The 26,293-nt window shown below is 35.2% G+C and overlaps 1 protein-coding gene across 2 annotated transcripts; it reads right to left on the reverse strand.

The window, feature by feature from the left end:
- Positions 1-9,859: 9,859 nt before the first annotated feature.
- LOC113293028 (cytokinin riboside 5'-monophosphate phosphoribohydrolase LOG3-like) lies at positions 9,860-12,452 on the reverse strand. 2 transcript variants are annotated; one of them, XM_026541810.1, is made up of 7 exons: positions 12,287-12,452; positions 11,968-12,065; positions 11,739-11,769; positions 11,101-11,200; positions 10,442-10,512; positions 10,234-10,358; positions 9,860-10,142 (listed from the first exon to the last, which is right to left on the reverse strand). In XM_026541810.1, the coding sequence occupies exons 1-7, from the start codon at positions 12,404-12,406 to the stop codon at positions 10,082-10,084; spliced, it is 606 nt and encodes a 201-aa protein (XP_026397595.1). In that variant the 5' UTR covers positions 12,407-12,452; the 3' UTR covers positions 9,860-10,081. The 2 variants fall into 2 exon arrangements, with proteins under 2 accessions (XP_026397595.1, XP_026397594.1); XM_026541809.1 differs by having other exon boundaries at positions 10,215-10,358.
- Positions 12,453-26,293: the final 13,841 nt, after the last annotated feature.

Below are 26,293 nucleotides of genomic sequence, written 5' to 3' on the forward strand. Positions count from 1 at the left end.
TTTAGTTCATGAACAAACCGATTTTAGAAAGTAAGCTACTTAAGTATGCAAACGGGTACGCATACCTAAGTATTCGGACCGAGTTTGGTTACGCCAGTATGTGTACGGGTACACATACCAATTCACACTTCCAAACTCCAGCAGAAATTCACGAAACCCAATCTTCCACCAGTAAGCGTACGGGTACGCATACCTAGATTCCGAACTTCCAACAACCAACCAGTACGCGTACGGGTACACATACTTAGGTTCCTAGTTTTGGGTTTTTACACAAATGTGAATATGCACTATGTTTATATCCAAACATGGTTACTTATTCTAAACTCTCATTTCGATCATTGAAACTTTCATAGAGGATGACAATAGTTGTTATCCACAAACTATTTGCATCAAAGCAATTTTCAAGTTATTGAAATAATCAATATGACTTTCGTCAAGAGTAAAGATGAACTTGGTTAAAGCGAAAGCTTACCAATACATATTTCGAGAAATAGATAAGTGAGTTAAACTCAGCTCGAGATAGCAAATGTGTATAATTGAAGTCTATATAGCAATACCACTTTTGTCTCAAATAGGAGATAGAATAGATAGATTTTTGAATGATAGATAAGTTCAAGTCTCCACATACCTTTTGTTGATGAAGTTCTACAAGTTCCCTTGAGTAGTTCTTCGTCTTCATTCGATGAACGCCGTGGACACTAAAGCTCAACACACTTACTATCCTAATCCGAGATTAGCTATAAGTAGACTAGAAATCAAGACTTATAGTTTTGGCAACTAAACGTGACAAACAAGCTTGAGATAGCAACGCTTGCGAGTTCGACCGAGCAATGCTCTAACAGCAACGAGGGTTCGGAATCGCAAAGCAACGCATTCTCCTAAAACCCATTGTACATGAGGTGTTAGTGCATGAGATTACTCATTTGACAATGAAAGCTTTTAAGAGAAAAATTCTTCATGGAATAAAATCAGAAAATGGTTTAAGGATTTATTTGAGTTTAGCTATCATACGCAAATCAAAACAAGGTTATTATAATAGTGTTCCTTCGTATTACCACAAAAATACTAGTGATACCCCTTTATTTTAGTACCTTTTGTGTTAGTCTTTGACTCTTCTTACCGCATCAAAATTAGTTTGTGTACCCCCGTAGATCACTATTATCTATTCTTTTACATGCGAATAGCATCATCAACCTTTGTCTTCAAAACATGACCGTCTAGGTTTTTTGGAGCATGTTTATCTCATCAACCCACAAACCCATCAAAATCAAAAACTCAATTTTCAAACCTTCGTTTTAATTTTTTTTTTATTTTTGCAAAACCCATAATCTCAAAACTCCTTCCAGGTTATTTATTTTTTGATCAGTTATAATCCTTCTAGATATTTGCAAGATTGATTTTTAGTCGCTCTTGTTCTAACACCCACTTCATCAGATCTTATATATCAATTAAATTTTAGATACTGATGATTTTCTTTTTCGTTAGTGTCAATCGTTCTTTAAGCCCGATAAGAAGGCAATACAATTGTAATTTCTCTTCGATATTAACCGAAGCAAACAATACTTGCACAGAACCACAAAAGGTTAAGCAAGAACAGAAAGTAAACTTAGAATTAGATTTCTATATATGATCTAAAATGCAGTGACACTACCATCTTGCTAGTGACGGTACTTTCTGTAGTCTGTTGGCTTTTATATCTCACGTGCTTTGCACATGTTTTCTTAGAGTCTATAAGCGTGATTATCACTTGAGTGAACTAGTCTCTACGATAAGTAGCTTGTCTTTTCTAAATCAAGTTCGTTTTCTTGTAATTTTATTTTGAGTTTTCTTTCTCTCTATTAACTTCAATCTCTCAAATACAATTTAAAATTTTCTAATCTTTAAACAAGTTCACTTTGGTATCATGGAGCTATTTTTGCTTAACCGCTTCAATTCAATCCCGTCTTCTTCTTTTACAGTTTCTGATTCTTCTTTACCACTATCAATTTCCCTAAATCAGTGTTTTTCAGTTTTCAGTTCTGATATTTGTTCTTCGTTGATTCATCTTTTTTACAAGTTTTTTTGTTGCTTTTTCTTCTGTAATTTTCTATTTTTGTGTTCAATTCCATTCCATTTGAATGGATGATACTCGTACTTCTCTTATTACTTCGACCCCTCTCAATCAAATCGCCAGTATCCTTTCATTTAAGCTTCATGATGATAATTTTTTGGTATGAAAATATTGTTAGAAAAAACGCTTTAAAAATACCAATTTTTTCCATGGACTATGTTTTGATCCCTAGACCTATTGCCCATTAATTGTTTTTTCATTTGAATAGATAAAACAATAGTCCCACATTGACTAAAATCTAAAGAGTTTTAGACTTAAATACCATAGAATTGGCTATAAGGGCATGACCCTTGGGTCATTAGACTTTTGTGCTTGGAGGGAAGGCCTAGACTAGGGCAAGGTTGCCTTTCCCGTACGCGCGGTGCTTCGCACAGAAGCACGCACGCCGCCGGCGTCCGTCCGGTCGGGTGTGGGTGGGTGGGTGTGGGTTCATTAGATCCTATCTTTTTGATGAAATTTTTTGGTACGTGTTTTCCACACAAGTAGAAGAATCTTTTCCTTGTTACGTGTTTTGTCCTGACTTCTTTGTCTGAACGTGCTTGTCTTGGCTTCTTTGTCTGAACGTGCTTGTCTTGGCTTCTCTGTCTGTACGTGTTTTGTCCTGGATACCTTGTCTGTACGTATTTGGCTTGGCAGCAACACACTGCTCCATGCCTGACAAAACAACTTTTCTTGCATTATCTTTAACCCAACATTACCAGTATTTCTGTCATAAGCATGGGTTTTCTTTCTTGTTTGTAACTACACAAACACTATATAAGAGAGTAGTTGTAAGCTCAGAAAACACACACCACAGAGAAACATCTCTTCTACTCTCCCTCTGTTTTTCTGTAAACATCTCTTCTACTGTTTTAAGTTCTGCCAAGCTCTAAGGGTACCCTCATTGTATGCTACATTGAGGGGTACTAACTGTAGTTGTATCCTGGAGGTGACTCGCCAACTGTTGTAGCATCTCAGAGGAGTGGCAGGCGATATTGCCTTTAGGACAGCGTATCGTATACGTGCCTCTACATTTTCTGTGCATCTCCAGCAACATCGGTTTGAGATAAGTATCTTCTTCTCAGTTACATTATTAGTAATTTACCCAACAAATATCATATCACTCCTTTACTCAAACTTTTTAATGCTTTACCTTACATCGATGGATCTAGTTATTGTCCTCCTAAATTTCTTACTTGTGTTAATGAATGAAACAATGTTGAAAATCTTTCTTACATTCTATGGAGTGAGGATGATCAGACTATTATTTTGTGGATCAACTCTTGGATATCTGATTCTTTGATTTGTCATCTCACTGGAGGTAACACTTCCTATAATTTCTGGAAAAAAATTGAAGATAAGTTTGCTCAGACTTCTTTGAATCATATAATTCAGTTACGAACTAAGTTGCAAACTCTTCGTCAAGGTAATATTACGGTATTTTCTTTTCTCCCTTAGTTAAAGAAATTAACTGATTCTTTGGTTGCTGCTAGTTGTATTGTATCTGATTCTGAGATTCTGGTGACTATATTGAACGGCCTTTATCCTAACTATGCTTCTTTTGCATTCGTCGTCCTCCAGTTACAAGTAGGGAGATTCAAAATTTTCTTCTCAGTAAAGAGACTGTTGTTAATAAACGCTTAAATAACCTAAAACTTTCATCTGAGAAAACCTTTGATGTTAATGTTGCTCTTCAGTTTTCACCATATAATTTTTATTCTCCTTCTCCTAGAGCATCATATCCTAATTCAGATAGAATTAATCTTGGTAGATGTCGAGGTTGGACTTCTACTTTACCAGAAATTTCAATTCCTTTCATTAGCATCCTCCTACATCTCATTGGAAGGCTACTCTTATATCTCATTGGCAGTCTCTTCCTACATATCATCGGCAGCCTCTTCCTGCATCTCATTAGCATCCTCCTTCAATGCATTTTTCTCATCGGACACCATCATGTGCACCACTATCTTCTCCACCAGAACCTTGTCAGATATGTAAAAAACATGGTCATTCAGCTATTACTTGCAATCAACAGATGAAATTTTCTTACCAAGGAGAACTCCACCACATAATATCTTCGCTATGTTGTCCAGTACAGATGTCTTTTGGGGGAATCTGTAGTTTGTAGATTCTGGAACGACCAATCACATCACTGTTGATGAGGAGCATCTCATTATTTCTTCTCATTTTACTGGATCTGAGGTTATCAACACTACAAATGGGGAAGGTATGGAGATATCTAAACTTGTCTCTATTATTAAATCAATAAATGATCATACATGTGTGCTTAGGAAGTCTTTTTAATTCTAAAATCTACTCAAAACTTATTGTTTGTTCACAAATTCATCTGTGAAAATGAATGTTCCTTGACCTTTACTTATGATGGTTTTACTGTCAAGCATCTTTCCAATGAGATGATTCTCTACGTGGAACTTCAGAGTAATGGTTTATATCCCATGCACTTTATCACCAGTTCATCTACCACTTCAACCATTTCTCCATCAGCTTTTTATCTGCAACTGAAGTTTGGCACCGAAGGCTTGGGCATCCTTCTTTTCAGTCACTTAAATGAGTACACAAGTCAAGTGCTCTTTCTAATTTTGTTAATAAACCAGTCTTCTGTAAAGACTGTCAGTTAGGCTGTAGTCATAAATTGCCTTTTTATTTGTCATCTACTATTTCTATTGCTCCTCTTTCTCTTTTGCATATGGACATTTGGGGTTCCTGTAATGTCACCTCTGTCAATGGTTCAGTGTACTATGTTGCAACAATAGATGATTATTCCAAGTATTGTTGGTTGTTTTATCTTGCTCTCAAATCTGATTTTAAGCTTGTTTTTACTTCTTTTATTACTCAATTAAAACATTTTTTCAATTACCTGTGAAAGTGATTAGGACATATGGAGATGGTGAGTTTTCCAATTTATATCTTAATTATTGATTTCCTGATTTAGATCTAAATGGATGATCAGATCAAACGATAGATCAAGGTGATGAAAATCAATAGAAACTTAGAAAAAAGTATGGCTATCATCAAAATCTGTACTTATGCAACCTAAGATGCAGCCTAGATTATTATTCACCTCATAAATACAAAAATTTGCAGAATCAACAAAGTATGGGACGAAGAGACTTTGTTGATTACTATCTATCTTGATTGATGGAGCGAGGCTCTACAAACAATCAAGATCAGGATACTCAAGTTATCAAGATAAAAGATAACTGGATCTGGCTTCACAAATACCAATGAAGTCTTTGTAGTCGCTAAACCCTAAAAATAGTGTCAGGATTTAAAGATCCTAGTTGCCAAGAGTTCCCCTTATATAGACTTCAAAGTCCAGGTTGCTTTAGGTTTAAGATAAGATAGATTTGAAACCAAGCAATCAATATTTACCGTTAGATGAAAGCTTTGAATCTTATTTACATATACAAGATATACACTATGGTTAGGTAAACCGTAACCGAACTGTGTATAAAGAGTATGTTCAATATGGTTAGCCGAAACTAGCCGATTTGAAATTAAAAGCTTAACACTCATTTTCATGCTCACTAAGACATTAATATTGAGTCACAATCATGTGATCAAATGAGTCTAGTGTTAATTAGAGAATTAATCAAATGCAAATTACTTCAAGGAAATAATTTAATCGCAATTGAATCATAATCGATATAGTTTGTAAATATACAAAGTACAATTACTTGAATCGTTCGTAAATCGGCTGAGTCACAGTACCCGGACCGATTTGCAAACTTATATGCAATAACCGAGTTCCGGAGTCTACAGAACTCTCTGTTCATAAACCGGTTTGCAAACTTATGCAATTACCGAGTTCCGGAGTCTACGGAACTTTTCAGTTCACGTACTGGTTTGCAAATTTATGACCTTTGTCGTTTCCGGAGTTCACAAAACATTCAGCTTGCGTACCGGTTTGGGTACTAAACTGGTTCCAAAACATAGAACTGTTTTGGATCGCATACCGGTTCGATTATTTTAACCTGGTTCCCTTATCACAGTTCCACAACGGTTTGTATACGAATATACATACCTATCTGGATCACGAAACAAACAGCTTCCCACGATGTACATACGAATATGCATATCACTGTTCCATGCTACTTTCGAATGATAAACTTGAATTATGATTTGGTTCTGAACAGTAAATTTTTATCCACCGAATTTGATCAAGTATGAACAAATGTTCATTAAGCTTAGTCATTATATTTCGAGAAATTCGTAAACTAAATAATTAGTTCTCGACTCGAAATTCTTGGCTATGCAAGCTAGTATAATTAGCTATGCGACAATCATCTCAAAGATAGAAAAGTGAATATAATTTGAAAAATAGGTGGTTCAGTCTTCACTTACCTTTTGTTGATGAAGTTATTCAAAATCTTCGGTTGATCTTCGCCTTCAAACAGTAGAACGCAAATGATGACTGGTTCGTTTCTCAACTCTACTATCCTAGACCAAGACTTAACTAATTGTAGACTAGAAATCAAGATATAGTTTTGACAACAAGCTTGATATAGCAACACTTGTGAGTTCGACCGAACAATGCTCTAATAGAAACTGCACACGCTTATTTTTTGTGTGCACTTTAGCTAAATGAATTTGGAGTTGGTTGAGTAGTATATTTGACTTTAATTTACTGTGCTCGTCTATACTCAACTGTTTGCGCAAGTTAGAAATTACAATGTTTCTTCATAGATGATAAATATACTCTGGATTGGGGTTGCAAGTAGAAATTGGGTCATTTGGTAGTTTAGAAATCAACTTTTTTTTTACAGATGCATCTATCAATTTGCAACAGGTGATTAAAAATGATAAAACTCATATAGCGGAGTCGGGGATGTGGGTTAAAGAGACCATATGTAATGATTTAAGAGAACTTTCTATTCTTCGACTCTTTGGCTTAAATGATAAGGCTATAAAGACTCCTATGATTATAAAGGTCAATTAGCATAAGACACTTCGTGGATGGATCAAGTTTAATGCAAATGGTTTCTCGCTAGGTAAACCTGGTTACTGAGTGGTTCTTCGCAACTTTTATGCTTTAGTGACGGGATGTTTTGCAACCCCGTTGTGCTATGATAATTCGATTACCGCTGAGTTCTGGGGAGAAATTCCTTCTTTTAGGATTGCAAAATATCATTGTATTACCGCATTTGGTTTGAGTGTGATTAGATGAATGTTATCCTAGCTCTTTCTAATAAATCCTTAGTTCTTTGGAGATAGTTGGTGCGCTGGGAAAATTGTTCAGAGTTCTTAAAAAAAATTCAGTTCAGATTCTCCCACATCTATGTAGAAGGAAATGGCTGCGCTCAAATTTTGGCAAAGTGGGGTGCTACTAGGTAGTCATATATCTGGCCAGATTCAACACATAATTCGTCAGTGGAACTCGTAACTGAAACGCACATCGTTAAAAAAACATAGCGAGGGGCATAATGGTGTTTCTGTATTTTGTTCTAAGTTAGATAAAACAACTAAAAATAAAAGTGGGTTGAATTGGATTAATTTTGATTTATTTACTTTTATTAAAATTTATGATTTAGATTTGAATTTATGTGCTATGTATTTTGATTTATAAAACTGCAGATAAGAACTTTTGTGATGAATTCCTCAAAAGGGTCAACTCGTAATTTGGAAATGAACTTTTGGCACGTAAATATATATTTGATCTTGATTAAGCAAACATAGAGAATCATAAGACTTAAATGTCGTCTTGAGAGTGATTAACAAAGTGATATACCCAAAAAATTCAACATAGTGAAACTAATTCATAAAGAGGATAAAAAAAACTCAATAAGCCAATTTCAGCTACGTTTTCAAAGAATTCTAAAACAACAATTATCATCATGTTACGGAGATCTTGAAAAGATCCTCCTTATCCTTAGGTTTTCATCATTTTTTGTTTGTAACATCACTAGCATGTGCATGATGCTTGTTGTCTTACTATATATTTTCTTCTTTCTTTTTCGGTGCTTCAATGTTTTCGTACGCCTTTTTTAATCGATGTAAATCCTCTTTACCCATAAAAAATTGGATAGATAGCTCAGCTAGTCATCTTCGTTCCCTAAAGGTTCGATGCGTTTCAGGAGATTCCGGGATCGAGTCCTTGATGACGCAATACTACAAAATTTGATATAGAAAGTAGAGTTAATTTGTACACCTTGCTGCATAATCATCCCCCTGTTCACTTCGGCTCCCTTGGCTGATTCCTCATGAGACCCGCTGGTAGGATAGCATGGCAACCTGTTCAATTAATGTAGTACGTTGTTGAAGCTCAATCTGTTGTTAGGCTTCCAACTAATTTCTTGTAAAAACACTCTTTATTTAATGATAAAAGATAAAATAAAAAAAAATAACAGTAATAATAATAATATAATACAAGTTTGTTGGACAAAACAGTAATACTTTTCCCCACATAACCCCATTGTGATTCTAAGCCACAACACATGATGTTGTTTAATGGGGTGTTGCCAAGACCTTCCATACATCCATTATCAAGCACTTTTGGGCTTGGGTTTTTGATAGATCGCATATTGGACTTACAAGTTACAAACTGAACCAGAGAGATTATAGTGCATGACTGTGTGTGACGACGGAGAGAAGCACAAAATAATATGATAGGTACCACAAATTAGACTCTCCTACATCATCACTACATGGCCCTTCTCCAGTCACTTGATAACCGACCCCTCTCTGTATGGGTTGTCATTGTCTTATTTCCTTTTCGTCCAATTTGCATCAATTGAAACTTGTTGTTATTTCAAGTTTTCTTGTCTATACTTTTGTCTTTCACAGTTACTAGTTGAGTGAAGTGCTACATGCCAAGATAAGTAAGATTTTATCAGCTTTGAACTTCATACATATTTAAGAGCCTAAGACAATAACTTGACTTGTCTAGAGCTTAGGCTAATGATAAATACAATAGTATGAAACAAAATGGTCTAGCAATCTAGGCTGGTAATTAGAAGGCAAATTGGAAACAAATAATGCACAAGAAGATGTCTCTATTCAAATGGTACCCCAAGTTTATGCTTACCCTTAAACAAGTAACATGTGGTCCTTTTATTTCTCGCCGACGTTACCGTAATCGACAAACATGTGGCCCTCTTGCTCGCGTCCTTCCTCCTTGACTTGTTTATCAACAATAACACCAACAGCAACAACAAGCACAGTAACAAGGTGGTCCACTTTTTCTTTTCTTTTCATTTCCAAACCCAAACCCCCTAGTTGTAATTGTTGGTCTGTCCTCCTTGTGCCTGTTCAGGGCTTGACAGAAGAAACCAAGTACACAACTCTAACATCTAACACTGCTTGTTACAAATGGTCCCTCCCCCTCCACTCCCATGCTCACCACCACCATGTTTTGCTTTCATTACTTGTTTCTATCCCCTGTTAATCTTGTCATCATGTTTTTTTGTATTTCAAAGCTCAAATAAACCAAATTTTGGATTGAAGGGAATAATGAAACTTACATATCGTTAGCATATTTTTTCCTACTGTTTCATATTTTTACAAAATGATTTCCCTTTTAAATTAACGGTCCGCTAGTTATAACCCCAGGTGTCACTATCCATCCACAAACAACCCATAAAAACAAAAATAACACAAAAACCCTAAGAAAACAAAAGTAACACAGAAACCCCAAATTTTAATATTGGTTTCATCAAATTTTTTAATGAAAACAATATTGAAATTTGGGATTTTTGTATCAATTTTTAAAAATTTGAGGTTTTTATATCAATTTTGTTTAGGATGGAGTTTTAATGGATCCCAACATTTGAATGGAGTTTTTGTACCACAACTTTGGTTGCTTGGATTTTTATGACTAGTTTTGTTAACTAAAAAGAAAAAATAAATAATAACAGACACAGTCGTACACTTGCAACATTATTGTCTGTAGTCGATCTGCATCAGTCATATTCTTGCTTGGATGTTAATTTGTTAAACTTTGCATATCATTAGAATTTGTAGACGAGTAACCAATTAGTTGATCTGTTTCCCAGCTCTGTTTTGTAGCAACTCCTTCATGCCGGGGTATGTACTCCTATAATCATACATAAGAATAGTTACTACAAATGTCGATTAGTCAGAACTTAAAGAAACAAGTTATAGTTACCTCCAACTTCACTACTAACTCTTTGGCTGTTGGAGCAGATATAATAATATGCCGTTCCTTGGGACTAATGAACCCTTCTTCCACAGCTTTATCAATGAAACATAACAATGTGTTGTAGTACCCATCAACATTCAACAATCCCACCTGAAATGAAAAAATGCGTCTTAATTAGTTAGTGGCAAAATCCACGAGATAGATTATCAGGTTCACGGAGGATCAATACTTACCGGTTTATCATGGATGCCTAGCTGAGCCCATGTTATTACCTCTAGTAGCTCTTCAAGAGTTCCATAACCACCTAAATGTATACACACCATATAGAAAATAAGAAAAAAAGCTAATGATTTGCATTTTCCTGGCTTATGAAAAGATTTACATACAAGGTATATTGGTTTTTTCTTCTTTTGGTAATTGAATGTTAACATATAATCAAGATTTGGAAACTGCTGCATCCATTAAAATGGGTTCTTTTCATTTACCAGTCCTTACTTAGTAATCAGTGTTTGATGTTGATATCTCAGTAACTTGGGTTAGCTTGAAGGTGCTGTTCTCTAATCATGGGGGAGCCAGACTTAGACTTGGGTTTTGTGTAGCTCTAACAAATTTGAATTTAGAACAGTTGCTTTCATGCCCTCCAAATTTTACTTGAAATAGTGAGTAACAAACACAACACTACAAACATATAATCAAATTATATCAGTAAGTGTCATGGTACTACTGCAAAGTGTAAGAATTTTTTTTTTTTTTTTTTTTTGCTTTATTATTTTGTGATCCCAAAATGAAGATGTGACCATATGGGTCCTTCTGATTTAGTTTAAAATGGCTTCTAATATGATACTTACACGCTAAATTCCACCTCATTTTGGGGTCAAAATTCAGGACTAACCAGGTAAGGCAATGAAAGCATCGGATTGTCTAGCCATTTCAGCTTTTCTTTGGTGCATATCAGCAACTGCTCTCACTTCTCCAACTGTTTCACCAGTTAGCTGCACACACCCAAAAAAAAAAAAAGTACCCCATATAAGTAAGAAAAACATCATAAATATGGACTCGAAAAAAGGAGGTTGGGGTTCAGAGATGACTCATGAGAAAAAGAGAGACAGTCAGTCACAGTAGTCAAGGGCTCAATGCTGAATATATTTTCCAAGAAGACTTTTGTATAGGGTTTTGTGCATACAACAGAGAAGCAATGATGAGTGTTTCAGGGTGAGGCAGAATGAGCTGATCCATAAAAGTGCCAACTTGAAAATACTAATTATGCAAAATTAGTGCTAAAGAAGAAAAAAAGGACAAATCCAAACAAGGTGTGAAACTAACTAAAAGTTGGTAGTAAAGCAGAAGAAGTAGTATGAAAACCTTCGGGCACAAGAAAAATGAAGAATGGAAATGACATGCAGCATATCATGTCAAAGGATAAATGTAAAATGAGAAGAGAAAAACTGGAACGACGACCCAGGGAAGAAGATTAGTAATAACGTAATAAACTTAATCGAAAAAAGAAACATAAATGGGGAAACGTAGTACCTCTCTAGGCATGAGTGTCTTGGGGATAACTCTGTATATATATAGAGATAGAAATAGTGAGACAATAACATGACAAATATCAATAGTAGTGATGGCTGATGAGGAAGAACCAACATGTTACATGTACTAGTAAACTCAGTAGTCATTTTGATTTTGTAAAGAATATAGAAAACCACAATTAGTGTAAGTAAATATACTAATTAATATCTATCAAAATGAGCTTCCTTACCCAAGAACATGTCTACCGCCATCATGAACAGCTTGTGAAACTAAGCCCATTAGCCCTACACTTCCTCCACCATAAACCAAATCAATATTCTTAGCCACCTGCAATCAAATTAACGTTAATATATTTATAGCTACTTCGGTGTTACTTAGAACAGTATTAATCAAAGTGTTTTTGGCTTCTAGAGAGAGACAGAAAGATCTGTATTTTGGTACAGAGACAAAGATGTTGATGAGGATAGAAGGTTCTTAATTTGCTGGAAAATACCGTAGAAATTAGAACATCAAATCAAGTAGATTAGAGAGCCAGAGAAAACAAATACCAGTTCATTTCCAAGCTCAATGGCAGCCTCTTGATAACTGCTCTTCCTTCCTTGACTACTACCACAAAAAACACAAATGCTCTTGAATTTGGATTCTTTCACTTTATTCTCTCCTTCCATATCTTTGTCTAGTCTCTACTCTCTCTTTCTTTCTTTCTTTTCTGAGTTGTTACTTCTCTGCTTGGATGAATGTCATGGTACAATCACAATGTATTTATATATAATATCCACTCCCCGTTTTGACTACTTTATGTGGAATGTTTTTTAAACTGGACCGTTTGATTGACGGGTCGGGCCGTTTTCTTTTACGTATTTCATAAAGTTGTATACTGCAGTAATGTGTTTAGTCAAATTTAATAAATTCTGTAGTAACGCACTTTTAATCTCCAAGATAAAAACAGACAGTAGAGTGTTAATCAAAGATTCTGTTCTCCCCTTCGATTGGGCAGAATTAGTTTAAACACTCACCTGGACTTGGCAGATAAAATGGCTAATAGATTGCATGGGTGGAAGTAAAAAACACTCAATCGTGCTGGTAAAACAACTCTGATTAGGTCTGTCCTTGATCCTATCTCAAACCATGTCATGTCTATGCTTAAATTGCCAAAGACTTTAATCTCCAAACTCAGTAGTTTTAAAAGGAATTTTCTGTGGGGGGAGATTACAATAAGAGATGTCTGCATAATGTTAGTTTGTCTAAAGTGTGTAGACCTATCACTTTTGGGGGTTTGGGGGTTAGGGACCTTGAACTTAATAACCTGGCTCTTTTGGCAAAAATGGCGTGGAGGGTTCACGCTAGACCAGAGTCTGAAGTCTCCAAATTGTTGAAGGCTAAATAATTTTCTAATTTTGATTTCTGGACTTGTGATGCAACAAAAGAAGTTATGTTTGTTGGAAAAGCATTCTAATGGGGAGAGATGTTGTCAAGTCTTGTCTTAGATGGAACATTAGTGATGGTGAAAGTGTTGATTTGTGGAATGATCCTTGGATTTCTGATATTCCTTTGTCTATGATTGCTAATGTTGCAAATCAAAATCTGCCTAACTTAAAAGTTAAGGATATTATTGATTACCAAACTAAGAATTGGAACCTTAGTGCTATTGACAACTTTATCTCTGCGCAGGTGGCTGAGGAGATTAGAGCAAAACCACTTTGTTGCAATAGCAACAGCTCGGATCAGCTTGTCTGGTCTTACAGTAATTGTGGAGAAGTGAGTGTCAAAGAGGCTTATAGTTATCTTATCTCCAACAAGTTCGGCAGTGATACGCCAAATTTAGATTGGAGATTTCTGTGGAAGTTAAAATGTCCGCAGAAAATAAAAAAATTCTTGTGGCTGTTGTGCCACAATAAACTTAACCTTAATGAGCCACTTTATAGGAGACATATCGGTAGTCATCCTAGGTGTACTTTATGTAAAAGAGATTTCGAAACTTACTACCATTTGTTTTTTGTTTGCAGATCAGTTTGGCCAATTTGGAAGAAAGTTCGTGAGTGGATTGGTTTCCGCCCTGCAATTGAACTTTTCTCTCCTACATTTTTAAGGAATTTATGCAAATTTGCAGGGAAAATTGGAGGGGTGGACTGGAGGTATATCCTACCTTTCGTGTTGTGGTCTATATGGAGGGGGAGAAATGACTGGATCTTCAAGAAAATTGTTTTCCATCCTAATAGAATTTTATCTAGAGCGATTAAAGAAGCAAGAGAATACCTAAGTGGTTCTGGTGATCTGCATAGAGAGATAAAGAGTGTCATAGAGGTTACAATTCTGTGGATTCATCATAATATGGGGTACTATAAACTCAATAATGATGGTGCGTCAAATCAATTCAAGTTGGCAGGGATTGGAGGGGTTATACGTGATGAATCTGTCAGATTTTGTGCTTGTTTTGCGAAGCATATCTTCAAAACTACAAGTAATGTTGCTAAAGTATGGGCAATCAGGGATGGATTGCAGTTGGCTAATGAAATGAGCATCAGGAGGTTAGAGGTTGAGAGTCATTCTACATATGTTGTTCAACTATGTAACAAGGAGATTCAGGTTCCATGGTTTCTTAGAGGTCTGACGGAGGATATCTACAAAATGAAGCAGAGCTTTGAAGATGTTGTGTTTAAACAAAGATTCAGAGAAGCCAACTCTGTGACGGATCTGCTGGCTAAAGACAGTGCTGCTAGGTTAATGGAGGGTGTGTGGATATCCTAACCACCTAAAGAAATTATTCAAGTACTCGGTGATGACTTAATTGGAAGAGCAAACACTAGAGTAGTGAGAAGTGTTAGTTTCTGGCCTAGTGCCTGTGTAGCAAAAAAAAAAAAGAAAAAAAAGAATCTGTTTATAATTGGCTGATTATTTTTAAGAGTAATTAGATTTTGCCGCCTAAAATTCATTCTACCGACTTTTAATGCATATTTCCTTGTCATATTTGGACGATATTAAATCTTTTTTATTGAGAAATTTTTCGACGTTCCAATCTTTTTGGAAAAGAAAATCATACCGTATTAAACTTCAAAACTAGTGGTCGTTCAAGATGAGCATTCAACTTCAAAAATAGTGGATTGTTCCTTTGATTTCAGTTGTGGTTCAAGGGAAAGCTTGAAGCAAGAAAGAAGCATGAAATTATTTCGTGTAAAAGAATTTTATTTTTGCGCAAAGCCATTTAGTATAAATGATTTTCAACATCTGATTCTTTTAGTGGTTTCCCATAATTGCAGATCTATGGTTGAGATTTTTTATGATAAACATTTTTTTCACTTAAGCCTTTCGAAACCACTGGGCTTAATTAGCTCCGTTTTAACCTTTCAAGGTAATGTGGATTTGGAAATTCAAGGTTGAAACCATGCACCACTAGACTCAGCCTAGACATGATGGGTTTCCTATAATGTTCTTTTTAAAGTGTGATGATGCAGATCGAGTGTCTTTAGACCTGTTTAGGTCGGGTTTTATTAGTAGGTTATAGTTTAAGAGCATATTTGGTTACTTTTGTTCTTTCTTGTTTTACAAATTGGGTTTCTTATCTTTCGAAGTCTATTTAAAAGCCTTCTAGTTGTTATTCTAGGCAGTTGATTTTGATTAATAAAATTATTTTGTTAAACTTGTTCAAGTTTAATTATGATTTTTATTTATATTCGGGAAACCGAGGTCTAAATAATTCGAAAAAACAAGTTCAACAAAATCAGAATTAAACTTGTTGAACTTGTTCAAGTTCAACAAAATCATAATTAAACTTGCTAATTTATAGTTAGGTTTCCTGACTATAAATAAAAATCAGAATTAAACTTGAACAAGTTCAACAAAATAATTCTATTAAGAATTATCTTGTAAAAGGGTCTTATGTTTTGTGCCAAATTAGTGTCTGGGTCGTAGAATATGCAGTTGATGCAAAAGGGTCGTAGACTAACTAAAGACTGTTAGAAAACTGTTTGCTGACTTTTTTATTCTACCAAACACCCTGACCATCCGTTAGCTGACCTTGACTGTTAGGATATTGTCAAAACTCATTGTTTCTCCTTCTTCCATCTTTTTTGTTTTTATGTTCCTGAACAACATCAACAATTTGAAAGCCTCCCATCATTAATTTATAGCAAGAATAAATCAAATAGAAAATTCCTATTTCAACGCGTAATAAGGGAAACTGAAAACTCCCCAAATCATCAGTACTATTAATTATTAATTGTACATAAAAAAAGATTAAAGACATGAATTAAAATAACTAAATTTTGGACAAAATTTGAGAAAAAATTGACTGAGAATAGGCATATGATGTAAGAGATTTAAATTCGATGTGTGGTTGCTAATTATCGAGATTGAAAACACGAGACAAATCAACCACAAAAATCAATAATACTTTATGGTTCTAATTATAAATTAAAACCCGTCTCTTTATAGATGATCATTTGCATGAATATTTTGCAATCGACATTATTAAGTTTCACTTTAGCAAGACAGATACCACTTCAACAGCTTAGACATGGTTTTCCTGATTTATTTATTTTTTTTGGTTTGATTTGGGGTTTTGCAGGTTTTTGCAGGGTTGATTTATCTGTTTCATTTTTTATGACGACTATGATCGTAACGAAGTTCATCAGATGAAGAAAAAAAATTGTGAGGTTGGTGGTTATTGTCATACTGTGTGAGGAGCGGATATGGTTGTGGTGTGGTGGAATATACGGAGATAGAATAAAAATAAAATTTATAGGTTAAGAGTTTTACGGAATTACGATTAGTTAGGTTGTAATGTTATTTTTATATTTAATAAGGGTATTTTTGTAAAAAAAAATCATACGGTCAAAGTTAGTCTGCGACCCTATCGCATCAACTGCATATTTTGCGACCCAGATCCTAACTAGATGAAAATTTTACGACCCGTTTACAAAATATCTCTTTTATTAATCAAAATCAACGACCTAGAATAACAACTAGGGACTCCTAATTAGACTTCGGAAAATAAGAAACCTAATTTGTAAAAAAAGGAATAAAAAAAGTAACTAAACATACACTTAAACTATAACCTATTAATAAAACAGACCTAAACAGGCCCAAAAAGATTCGATCTGCATCAAAATTTGATTTTAAAGGAGGTTTAAATAATGATGAGGTAATACAATAGCTTACTGCCATATTGTAAACGACTGGTTATGTGCCTTCAATTATTGATGCAGATATAAATATTCGTCGATGGTCTTTAACAAAGGAGAGAAATTCACTGTTAAGTCAGTTTACTCTCGTTTAAGTCCCTCCAAGTTGAATTCCTTACTAGTGTTAATAAATTTCACGAGTCCCTCCTAAAGTTAATTTTATCATAATGTAATGCGTTGTGCATACAAAAAGTTAAATATTTTAGATATGATGCGTAAGAAGGACATCACGTTGGATAATATATGCATTATGTGTGGAATGGAAGAATAATCATTGAATCATCTTTTTCTGCGTTGTCAGATTGAAATGAAAATTTGGCAATCTCTTACTTCAAACGAGGGATGGGCATGGGTCTTTCCTCACACTATGATTGATTTGGCATATGATCTTGGACATCTTGTGGTTTATCTGTGAAAGAGAAGGTAGTTTGGAACTTCATTCCATCAAATGCATTTGGGTGTAATGAAACGAATGAAACAAGAGAATTTTTTAGGATAAATACTTGTTCAACATAACCTTTGTTCTACAGCAAAAACTCTTGTTTTGCATTGGGCCCTTGTTGTTGGTTCTCTCTCACACATAACTTTTCTAGTTCAATAAATGACTGGAAAACTGTTCTCACGTAAATGAGTGCATTTTTCTAATCAACTACTTCTTGTAGCTACTTGTAAATTCTTTTTTCTAATAAAATCTTCTTTTCTCATCAAAAAAAAAAAGAAAAAAAAAGAACTCAAACTAACTATCTATTTATTTGAAAATCGTTCCTATACCATAAATGATTAAAATTTAAACCAGTTAATAATGACATTATACACTGCAAAATGTGCTAAAGTTTGGCAAGAGGATAATACACATTGAAAGTGAAACATAGTGGCTGTAAACAATGTCAACCGAATTTTCCTCCTCTCATTTTAGTTAATTTTATATTCTTTTTTGTGATTAAATTTTTTCCAAATTTCATTTAAAAAATGCTTCCAGAGGACGCTTGAGAATCAAGCCTGGTAGGCATTCTTTTATGCCGACGTAGGATCTTAAGTTTATAATCTGTAATAACAATTATATTTTTTTCGTAAAAATGAAAATGTATTTTTCGGATGTGAGATCTTCTTCATCCTGATTTTATTTCTTCACTACAATTGCGGCGAACTTCTGTTTTTCAGGATCAACCGGTTTCGTTTACACAAAAAAAAAAAAAAAAAAAAAGTCAAATGCTCAAGCTTAAACTCAAAACTTGGAGCAGGATATATTTTAGAGACTTAGTTAAGAAATTAGAATACCCAGCAAAAGATGAGTTTTTAACTTGAGTTGGAGGAAGAAACTAATGGTGTTTTGATAACAAATCAATTGGATAGAAAAATGGATAGTGTTGCAGTAATATTTTAATACTGTTGAAATGGTGGCTAAAAAATGGAAGTCTAAAAGAAAAGTGGATTTTACTCAAAATAATGAGAAAAAACAAATTGTTTCACAAAATAACTTCTACCAGAAAATTAGGATTGTAATAACAAATTAGGTGGTGACTCTGATTTAGTATTTAAATCTCTGTTTTGTCCTATTATTATATCCCGGGTTGCGCGTTCATAAAAAGAAAATTAGGATTGTAATGAAAAATTTATACGGAACTATTTTCACGACAATTTATAACTACTAGATACAATCTCTATTCATTTTTTTTATAATAAAACAGAGAGTGTGCTCATACGAGCAACAAACTCAGAGATACAAAAAGTGATCATCTGGGATAAGACTAGATCTTTGATGCCCCTCCACTGTCTGATAATTAATATCACATATTTCCTCATTAGTCATAGATGGAAAAGACTGTAGAATATCAAAAAACGGTTGGAGATTAGGACCTTTCCAATTAAAGTTTTGCAGTAAGTTTGATTGGATGAAGATTTTTGCCAATCTAGTTGCAGATATGTTCTGATGAAGAGATAGCGTGATTAGGTTGCCTAATAAAAATCAATAGCTTCAAAATTTCCACCATGGGTCAGAGTGAAACTTCCTTGAAATCTTTGTTGTACTTATATTTGGTATCCCTTCTTAATAGCCTGTAGAGTTGCATCATCTTCTGCAGCAAAATCAGTGTAGGATTTCCGCATTGCCTTGCCCCATTCCAATGCTAGTTGATTTCATATATTTGCTCTGTTAAGTCCAACTGTTAGGTCCTTGTAGTTTCTTGTTCTCACACATTGACCTGAGAAAGACAAAGCAATAAAAGCAAAATTAGTATGGGGTTGTGATTCACCATTATCCATGTTAATATCAACTTCTAAGATACTTATATGCTAATAGTGATTCCAAACTTTTCCTTATGATACCTTGTCAGCCTAACAGATCTTGTTGTTGATCATTATTGTCATCCTGGTAGTACATATTATTCAATATGTGCCTAGGATTGTGAATCACTCTATTAAAAGAGCATAAGTGCTGAGTTATTTTCAGAGGGGTATATTAATTGTATGTCATTATTTTTCAAACCCAACAAATATATCCTTATTCAACAATAAATATATCCCTACTTTTTTTATAACCTTATCCATTTAATATTGCATTACCTTAATACCCTCACCCATGTAATATTTTTCTTTATTTCAAAATGGAACAAATTTCTTCCTCTACCACTTCACCACCACCACTAGCACCACCACCACCAACATTCAACTACCATTCCACCACCACCGTTCAACAACCACCACCACCATTACACCACCAACAGTCCTCCACCACCACCATTACACCACCAACAGTCCTCCACCACCACTAGTCCGTCGCCGCAACCACCACTAATCCGCCGCCATCGTCGCCGCCACCACTGGTTCATATATTTTTTTATCAACAACAGTAGTTGATCCATTTCAGTTGGATCAACAGTGGATGTTTATCCATGATGATGGATCAACAGTAAATGGCATAAAACTGAAATTGATACATTTCACAGTAGAAGTTTATCCATTGCAGTTGGATCAATAGTAGAAGTTTATCCATTGCAGTAAGATCAACAGTATAAGTTTATCCATTTGGTTAGATCAACAATGGAAGTTTATCCATGCTGATGGAAAAATGCTACCATTTCATCAGCTGCAGTTTCAGATCCACCAACAAAACCATCAACCACCATTAATAATCTATAGCAGCAACCACCGCCACCGTCGCCGTCGCCACCATCCGTTTAGATAATTTTATATCAACAAAAATAGTTTATCCATTTCAGTTGGATCAACAATGTATGTTTATCCATTTCAGTTGGATCAACAGTGGATGTTTATCCATGATGATGGATCGACATTAAGTGACATAAAACTGAAATTGATACATTTCAGTTGGATCAACAGTAGAAGTTTATCCATTACAGTTGGATCAATAATACAAGTTTATCCATTTTAGTTGGATCAACAATGGATGTTTATCCATGCTGATGGAAAAATGCTACCATTTCACCAGCTGCAGATTCATATCCACCAACAAAACCATCAACCACCATTTATAATCTATAGTAGCAACCGTTACTGTTTTCTATGAAGCTTCAACACCAATTCGAACCACCACCACCGTCCCCACCAGAACCACCGCCGACGCTACCATTATCATCCTTACTTCTCTCTTCTCTCTTCATAATTCTACATTCCCTGTAATTCCTACACATTCATCTATTCATTTTAATCACAATTAATCCATTAAAAGCATCAGCAACTTCATATTCGAACACACCCATTACTTCTCAGCAACAACAAGTTCATTATCTCCAACATATCCTATTGATTCACACACCATAACCATTTCGAAATCAATTTTAACGCAACAGCTCTCAGATCCCCTTTTCTCAATCGAATCGAACCACCAAATCGTTCGCAAACGTTGCTCAAAACTTGATTTCAAAACCTAAAAAATAAAATCTCATTTTCTTTGGGTATGATTTTAAAAATCGATTATAGAAGAAGAAGAAGGTTTCATATGTTGCTGATACATATCGATCGTCGGCGGCGAAGGTAGGAGAATTTGCAGAGGTGGTGACGATGGAGATGCTGATGGTGGTGGTGGAGCAATGGCGGGTTCGCTGCTAAATGAAAAAGAAGAAGAAGTAAGTAGGGATAGACCTAGATAAAAACAATAGATAAGAGGGCAAATTTGGAAGAAATAAAACCCTTATTGGACCCCTGATGGGCTTAGGGATGAAGAGAGACATATTTATTGTGTGATAAGGATATTTGTATATACCGTCAAAAATAGGGACAAATATTCAATTACCACTTTTCAGAGAAGTACTGTCAGTTGAAGGTGTAATTTTCCTGGAAACCATATCACATCTGGATTTCCAAATGAACCAACAAATAGTTGCATAAATAGCATTCCAGCTGGTATTATGATTGTCATTATAGAACCAGTTATTAATCCACTCATGAAAGGAGAAGAAATCATTGAAGAGATGATGAGAGTTCCCAAATAATCTTTTACAAACTTTGGAAGTAGCAGGGCAAGATAAGAGAACATGAGAAATATCTTCTTTAGCAGTCTTGCAAATATTCAGATATGATCAATATAAGTCGGAATGCTGGCATACTTAGCATTGGTTGGAAGTGTGCCATGAGCACATTTCCATATGAAAAGCTGGATGGTTGGAGAAGTATCAAGATTTCATATTTTGTCCAGGGAGCAGTGAGAACATCATTGTCATATTTATCTATAATATTCTTATCATATAGGGATTTAACAAAGAAGACCCTTTATGAGATAATCTCCAGCTGATGGTGTCTTTTGTATTGGTGTTGTGTTGAGTAAGAAGAATATGGTGTTGAACATCCTTGGTGAACCAAATATCCAATAGACCTAAATCCCAGTCACCAGTGGTATTGAAAAGTTGGCTAACAGTAATAAGGTTAGAAGGACAGTTAGGAGGTTTTGGAATGATATCATATTAACCATCAATCCGTCTGTCCTCCCAAATGTGGATTTGGTCACCTTTTACAATTTTCCATATTTAATATAGTACTTTTGGAATTTGTCTATGCCTTCAAGAATACCTTTCCAAATCCAAGAATCAGAAGGCTTTGGTTTGGTATTTGTCTTACAACCTCTTGATTTGGAAAATGAGAATCCTTCTTAGTACAACTCCAGAGGGATTGAGGTTCAGTGATTAGTATCCATGATATTTTAGTGATCATGGCATTGTTGAAGAACTCCATATTCTTGAATCCCAAGCCTCCAAGATCTCTGGGTTTGTTAACAGCATCCCAAGCTATGTAATAGAAACCTTTAGGTTTATCTGGTTCTTTGTTCCAAAAGAAATATCTCTGAATGGAATTTATCTCTTTGCATGTGGCCTTTGGTATCTTGAAGTAGTTCATTTGATAGATACTGTAAGTGGAAGTAACAGTTTGAATCATAATGACTTTCCCAGTTGTTGTCATGGTGGCTTTCCATATAGCTAACATGTTTTTTAATTTATCAACATATGGTTTGAAGGCTTGCACTTTAATTTTATTGGTGAAGAGAGGAGAGCCTAAGTATTTATCCTTGATGTTAATCATTTGGACTTGCATGATGTGGCTTATACTATCAGCAATATCAGGAGAAGTGTTTTTACTGAAGAATATACCAGATTTAGCAAAATTTATCATTTTCCCAGAAGATTGACTGAAGTCTTGAAAAACCTTGATAAGATTGTTGCATTCCTCCATGTTAGCTTTGCAGAATATCATACAATCATCAGCAAATAGAAGATGGCTAATAGCAGGACCATCAGAACATGGTCTAATTCCATGAATTAGGATTTGAGATTCAACATATATGAGATATCTTGAGAGGGCCTCCATGCAGAATAAGAACAAATAAGGAGAAGGAGGGTCACCTTGTCTGAGCCCTCTGGAAGGCTTGAATAACTTGCCAGGTGAGTCATTAACCAAAACAACAAGATTTTTGGTAGAAATACATTGCAGGATAAGGTTACACAATTGGGTACTAAACCTCATTTGAGCCATAATTTTCATGAGGAAGTGCCAGTTGATTCTATCAAAGGCTTTAGCCCTGTCAATCCTTATACCCATAGTTCATGTAGCTCCTTTATTCCCTTTCCTGGTATTCATGTGGTGAATAAGCTCATGGGAAATAGCTATGTTATCATAAATTTATCTGCCATGGATGAACGCAGATTGAAAGGGGGAGATGGGTTTAGGGAGAAGAGGTTTTATCCTTTGAGCAAGAAGTTTGGATATAATTTTGTAGGTGGTGCTGCATATAGAGATGGGTCTGAAATGAGAAGGGGTGGTTGGGTTGTCAATTTTTGGTATAAGGGGAATAAAAGTAGAGTTCATTTCTTTTAGAAGAAATCCAGAGTTGAAAAAAATATGGACCATGGTAGTAATATCTTCTCCAACAATCTCCCAGTTGGCTTGAAAGAAGTTAGGTGGGAAACCATTAGAACCAGGTGCTTTGTCTCCATCCATACTAAAGAGAATGGATTTGATTTCAGCAACATCGGGGATTTTGAGAAGATTATTGTTTTTTTGTTGGTGATAGTAGCAGGAATGAGGTTGATAATTGATTGGTTTATGGTAATAGGCTCAACAGTGGCCATATGAGAAAAATGGTTGGTGAAGCAATTAGTAACCTCCTTGCTATTGTGAAGCTAGGTACCATCATCTTTCTGAATGGAGACAATTTTGTTTCTTCTATATCTTTTCTTAGCCGAGTAACGAAAAAACTTGGTGTTTCTATCCCCCATCTTGATTAATTGACCTCTGCTTTTAGTTTTCCAGAAACCTTCTTGTATATTCTGCTAGTGTTCAACAGTTTTCTTAGCCTTCCTGGTGTCATTTCCTCTATTGATATTAAACTTATTCTTGGTAACCCACTCAAGATGTTTGAGACTTTGTTCAAGGTTTATTTTGATATTACCATAAGTTTCCTTGTTCCACAACTTGACTTTAACCTCGACATCTCTTAATTTCCTATATATGTATATATTGATAGGAAAAGAGTCTTTATGATTTGTCTTCAAACATTCAACAATGATGTCTTTACAGTATTGATGATCAAGCCAGGGGCCAAAAAAATTAAATGGAGTATGACACTGTTTCCAGTTAGGATTAGTATTGAGGAGAATTTGGTTATGGTCAGATGCTATGGATGAGAAGTTTGAAAAAGCGGGGGTCTAACAACACCACCCAATATTTTGCTTAGAAATCTTTATGGACTAACTCCGAAATACTTTCTAGAGAATCAACTAGAAAGTCAGACTCAATCTAGGTAAAAGTATCTCAAGGAGTTAATATCTCTCTATTGTTTTGATTTGCTCAAGCTAATAGTAATCAGCGAGTCTTTAATCAAACACAAGGAATAACTTGTATGGTACCAAAGACCAATATCCAAGGATCAATCAATGACAATCAATAACCAAAGGTTGGATTACTCTAATTGATGATCAAATGCACAACCTATATTATTTCAATTATAAAGATAAAACAATACAATGCAGAATAGAAATAACACAGACACCAGAAATTTTGTTAACGAGGAAACCGCAAATGCAGAAAAACCCCGGGACCTAGTCCAGATTGAACACACACTGTATTAGGACGCTATAGACACTAGCCTACTCCAAGCTAACTTCGGACTGGATTGTAGTTGAACCCCAATCAGTCTCCCACTGATACAAGGTACAGTTGTACTCCCTACGCCTCTGATCCCAGCAGGATACTGCGCACTTGATTCCCTTAGCTGATCTCACCCACAACTAAGAGTTGCTACGACCCAAAATTGCAGGCTTTAAGAATAAACAAATTTGTCTCTCACAGACAAGTCTATAAAATGATCAATCTGTCTCCCGCAGATAAACCCTAAAGGTTTTGTTCCGTCTCTTGATAATAATCAAGGTGAACAGGAACCAATTGATAATCCGGTCTTATATTTTCGAAGAACAGCTTAGAGTTATTAATCACCTCACAACAATCTTAATCGTACGGTAGCGAAACAAGATGCTGTGGAATCACAAACAATGAGACGTAGAAGTTTGTGATTACTTTTTATATCTTGCCTATTAGAGATATCAATCTCAATCCAATCAATCTGATTATACTCGTACGATAGAAGATGCAAGATCAGATCACACAACTATGATAAAAGTAGTATCGTTCTGGCTTCACAATCCCAATGAAGTCTTTAAGTCGTTAATCTGGTTTAGAAGAAGAAAAGCAAAGGTTAAAGGAGAAACGACTCTAGCACGCAAACTAGTATCACACGTAAAGTGTGGGGATTAGTTTTTCACAATACTAGATGTCTCCTTTATATAGTCTTTCAAATCAGGGTTTGCAATTAGGTTACCTTGGTAACGAAGCAATCAATATCCACCATTAGATGAAAACCTGATTTAGATTCAAGATAATATTTCTCAACCGTTAGATCGAAAACTTAGCTTGTTATACACACTTGACAATGCACGTTCTAGGTTTGTTAACCGTACCCAAACGTATGCACTTGTCGGTTCAACAATAGTTAACCAAATGGTTAGCCATATGATCATTTCATATCAACCATGTTCTTCTTCACCGTAACTAGTTCAAATGACTTCAAATGAACTAGATAGAGAGTTGTTCAATTGCAAGGAAATCTTATGTACTACACAAGACATAACTGAATCAGAGATGATTTGATTCACTTGAATCAGTTCATGAACTTTTATAGCCACGGTTCGCAAACTACATTCCTTAGTCTTTTTAAGTTTAAGTTCAGAAATCATCTTCAGATATATAACCTTCTCAAGTTCCCAGACTAGGTTCGTGGACTTAAGTTACCGGGAAGAGGTTACAAACTTCAGCAGAAATTCTCGGGTTTGAGAACTTCGCCGGTTCACGTACTGGGTTCGCGGACTTAGCTTCACTCAAGTAGTTTGTCAACTCCAGCATAAATTCTCGGGTTTGAGAACTTCGACAGTTCGCGGACTGAGTTCGCGGACGTGGCTCACGCCATTCTTCTGGTTCTCTTGATCAACAAAGTTCGCAAACTTTGGTTCAAGGAATAGGACTTATACATAAATGTGTTTCCACAACAATGCTTATTTCCACCATTGGTTATGTAATCTAAACTCTCATTTCAATCATTGAAACATTCTAAGAGGATGTTATGTAGTTGTTACACCATTTATCGTCAAAGCAATTTTCAAGATGATTGAAACATATCATGACTGTCGTCACATGGTAAAGATAAACTTGATCGAAGCGAAAATCTTACCAACACATATTTCGAGATATAGATAGGCGAGGTATACTCGGCTCGAAATACCAAATGTGTATAATCCAAGTCTATATATATAGCATATTGATAGACACATTTTTGTGTCTGATATAATCTCAATTGTATATATTGTTAGTGCTCAA

Source organism: Papaver somniferum, chromosome 7 (assembly GCF_003573695.1).
Source record: "Papaver somniferum cultivar HN1 chromosome 7, ASM357369v1, whole genome shotgun sequence".
In the NCBI taxonomy this organism is placed as follows: Eukaryota; Viridiplantae; Streptophyta; class Magnoliopsida; order Ranunculales; family Papaveraceae; genus Papaver; species Papaver somniferum.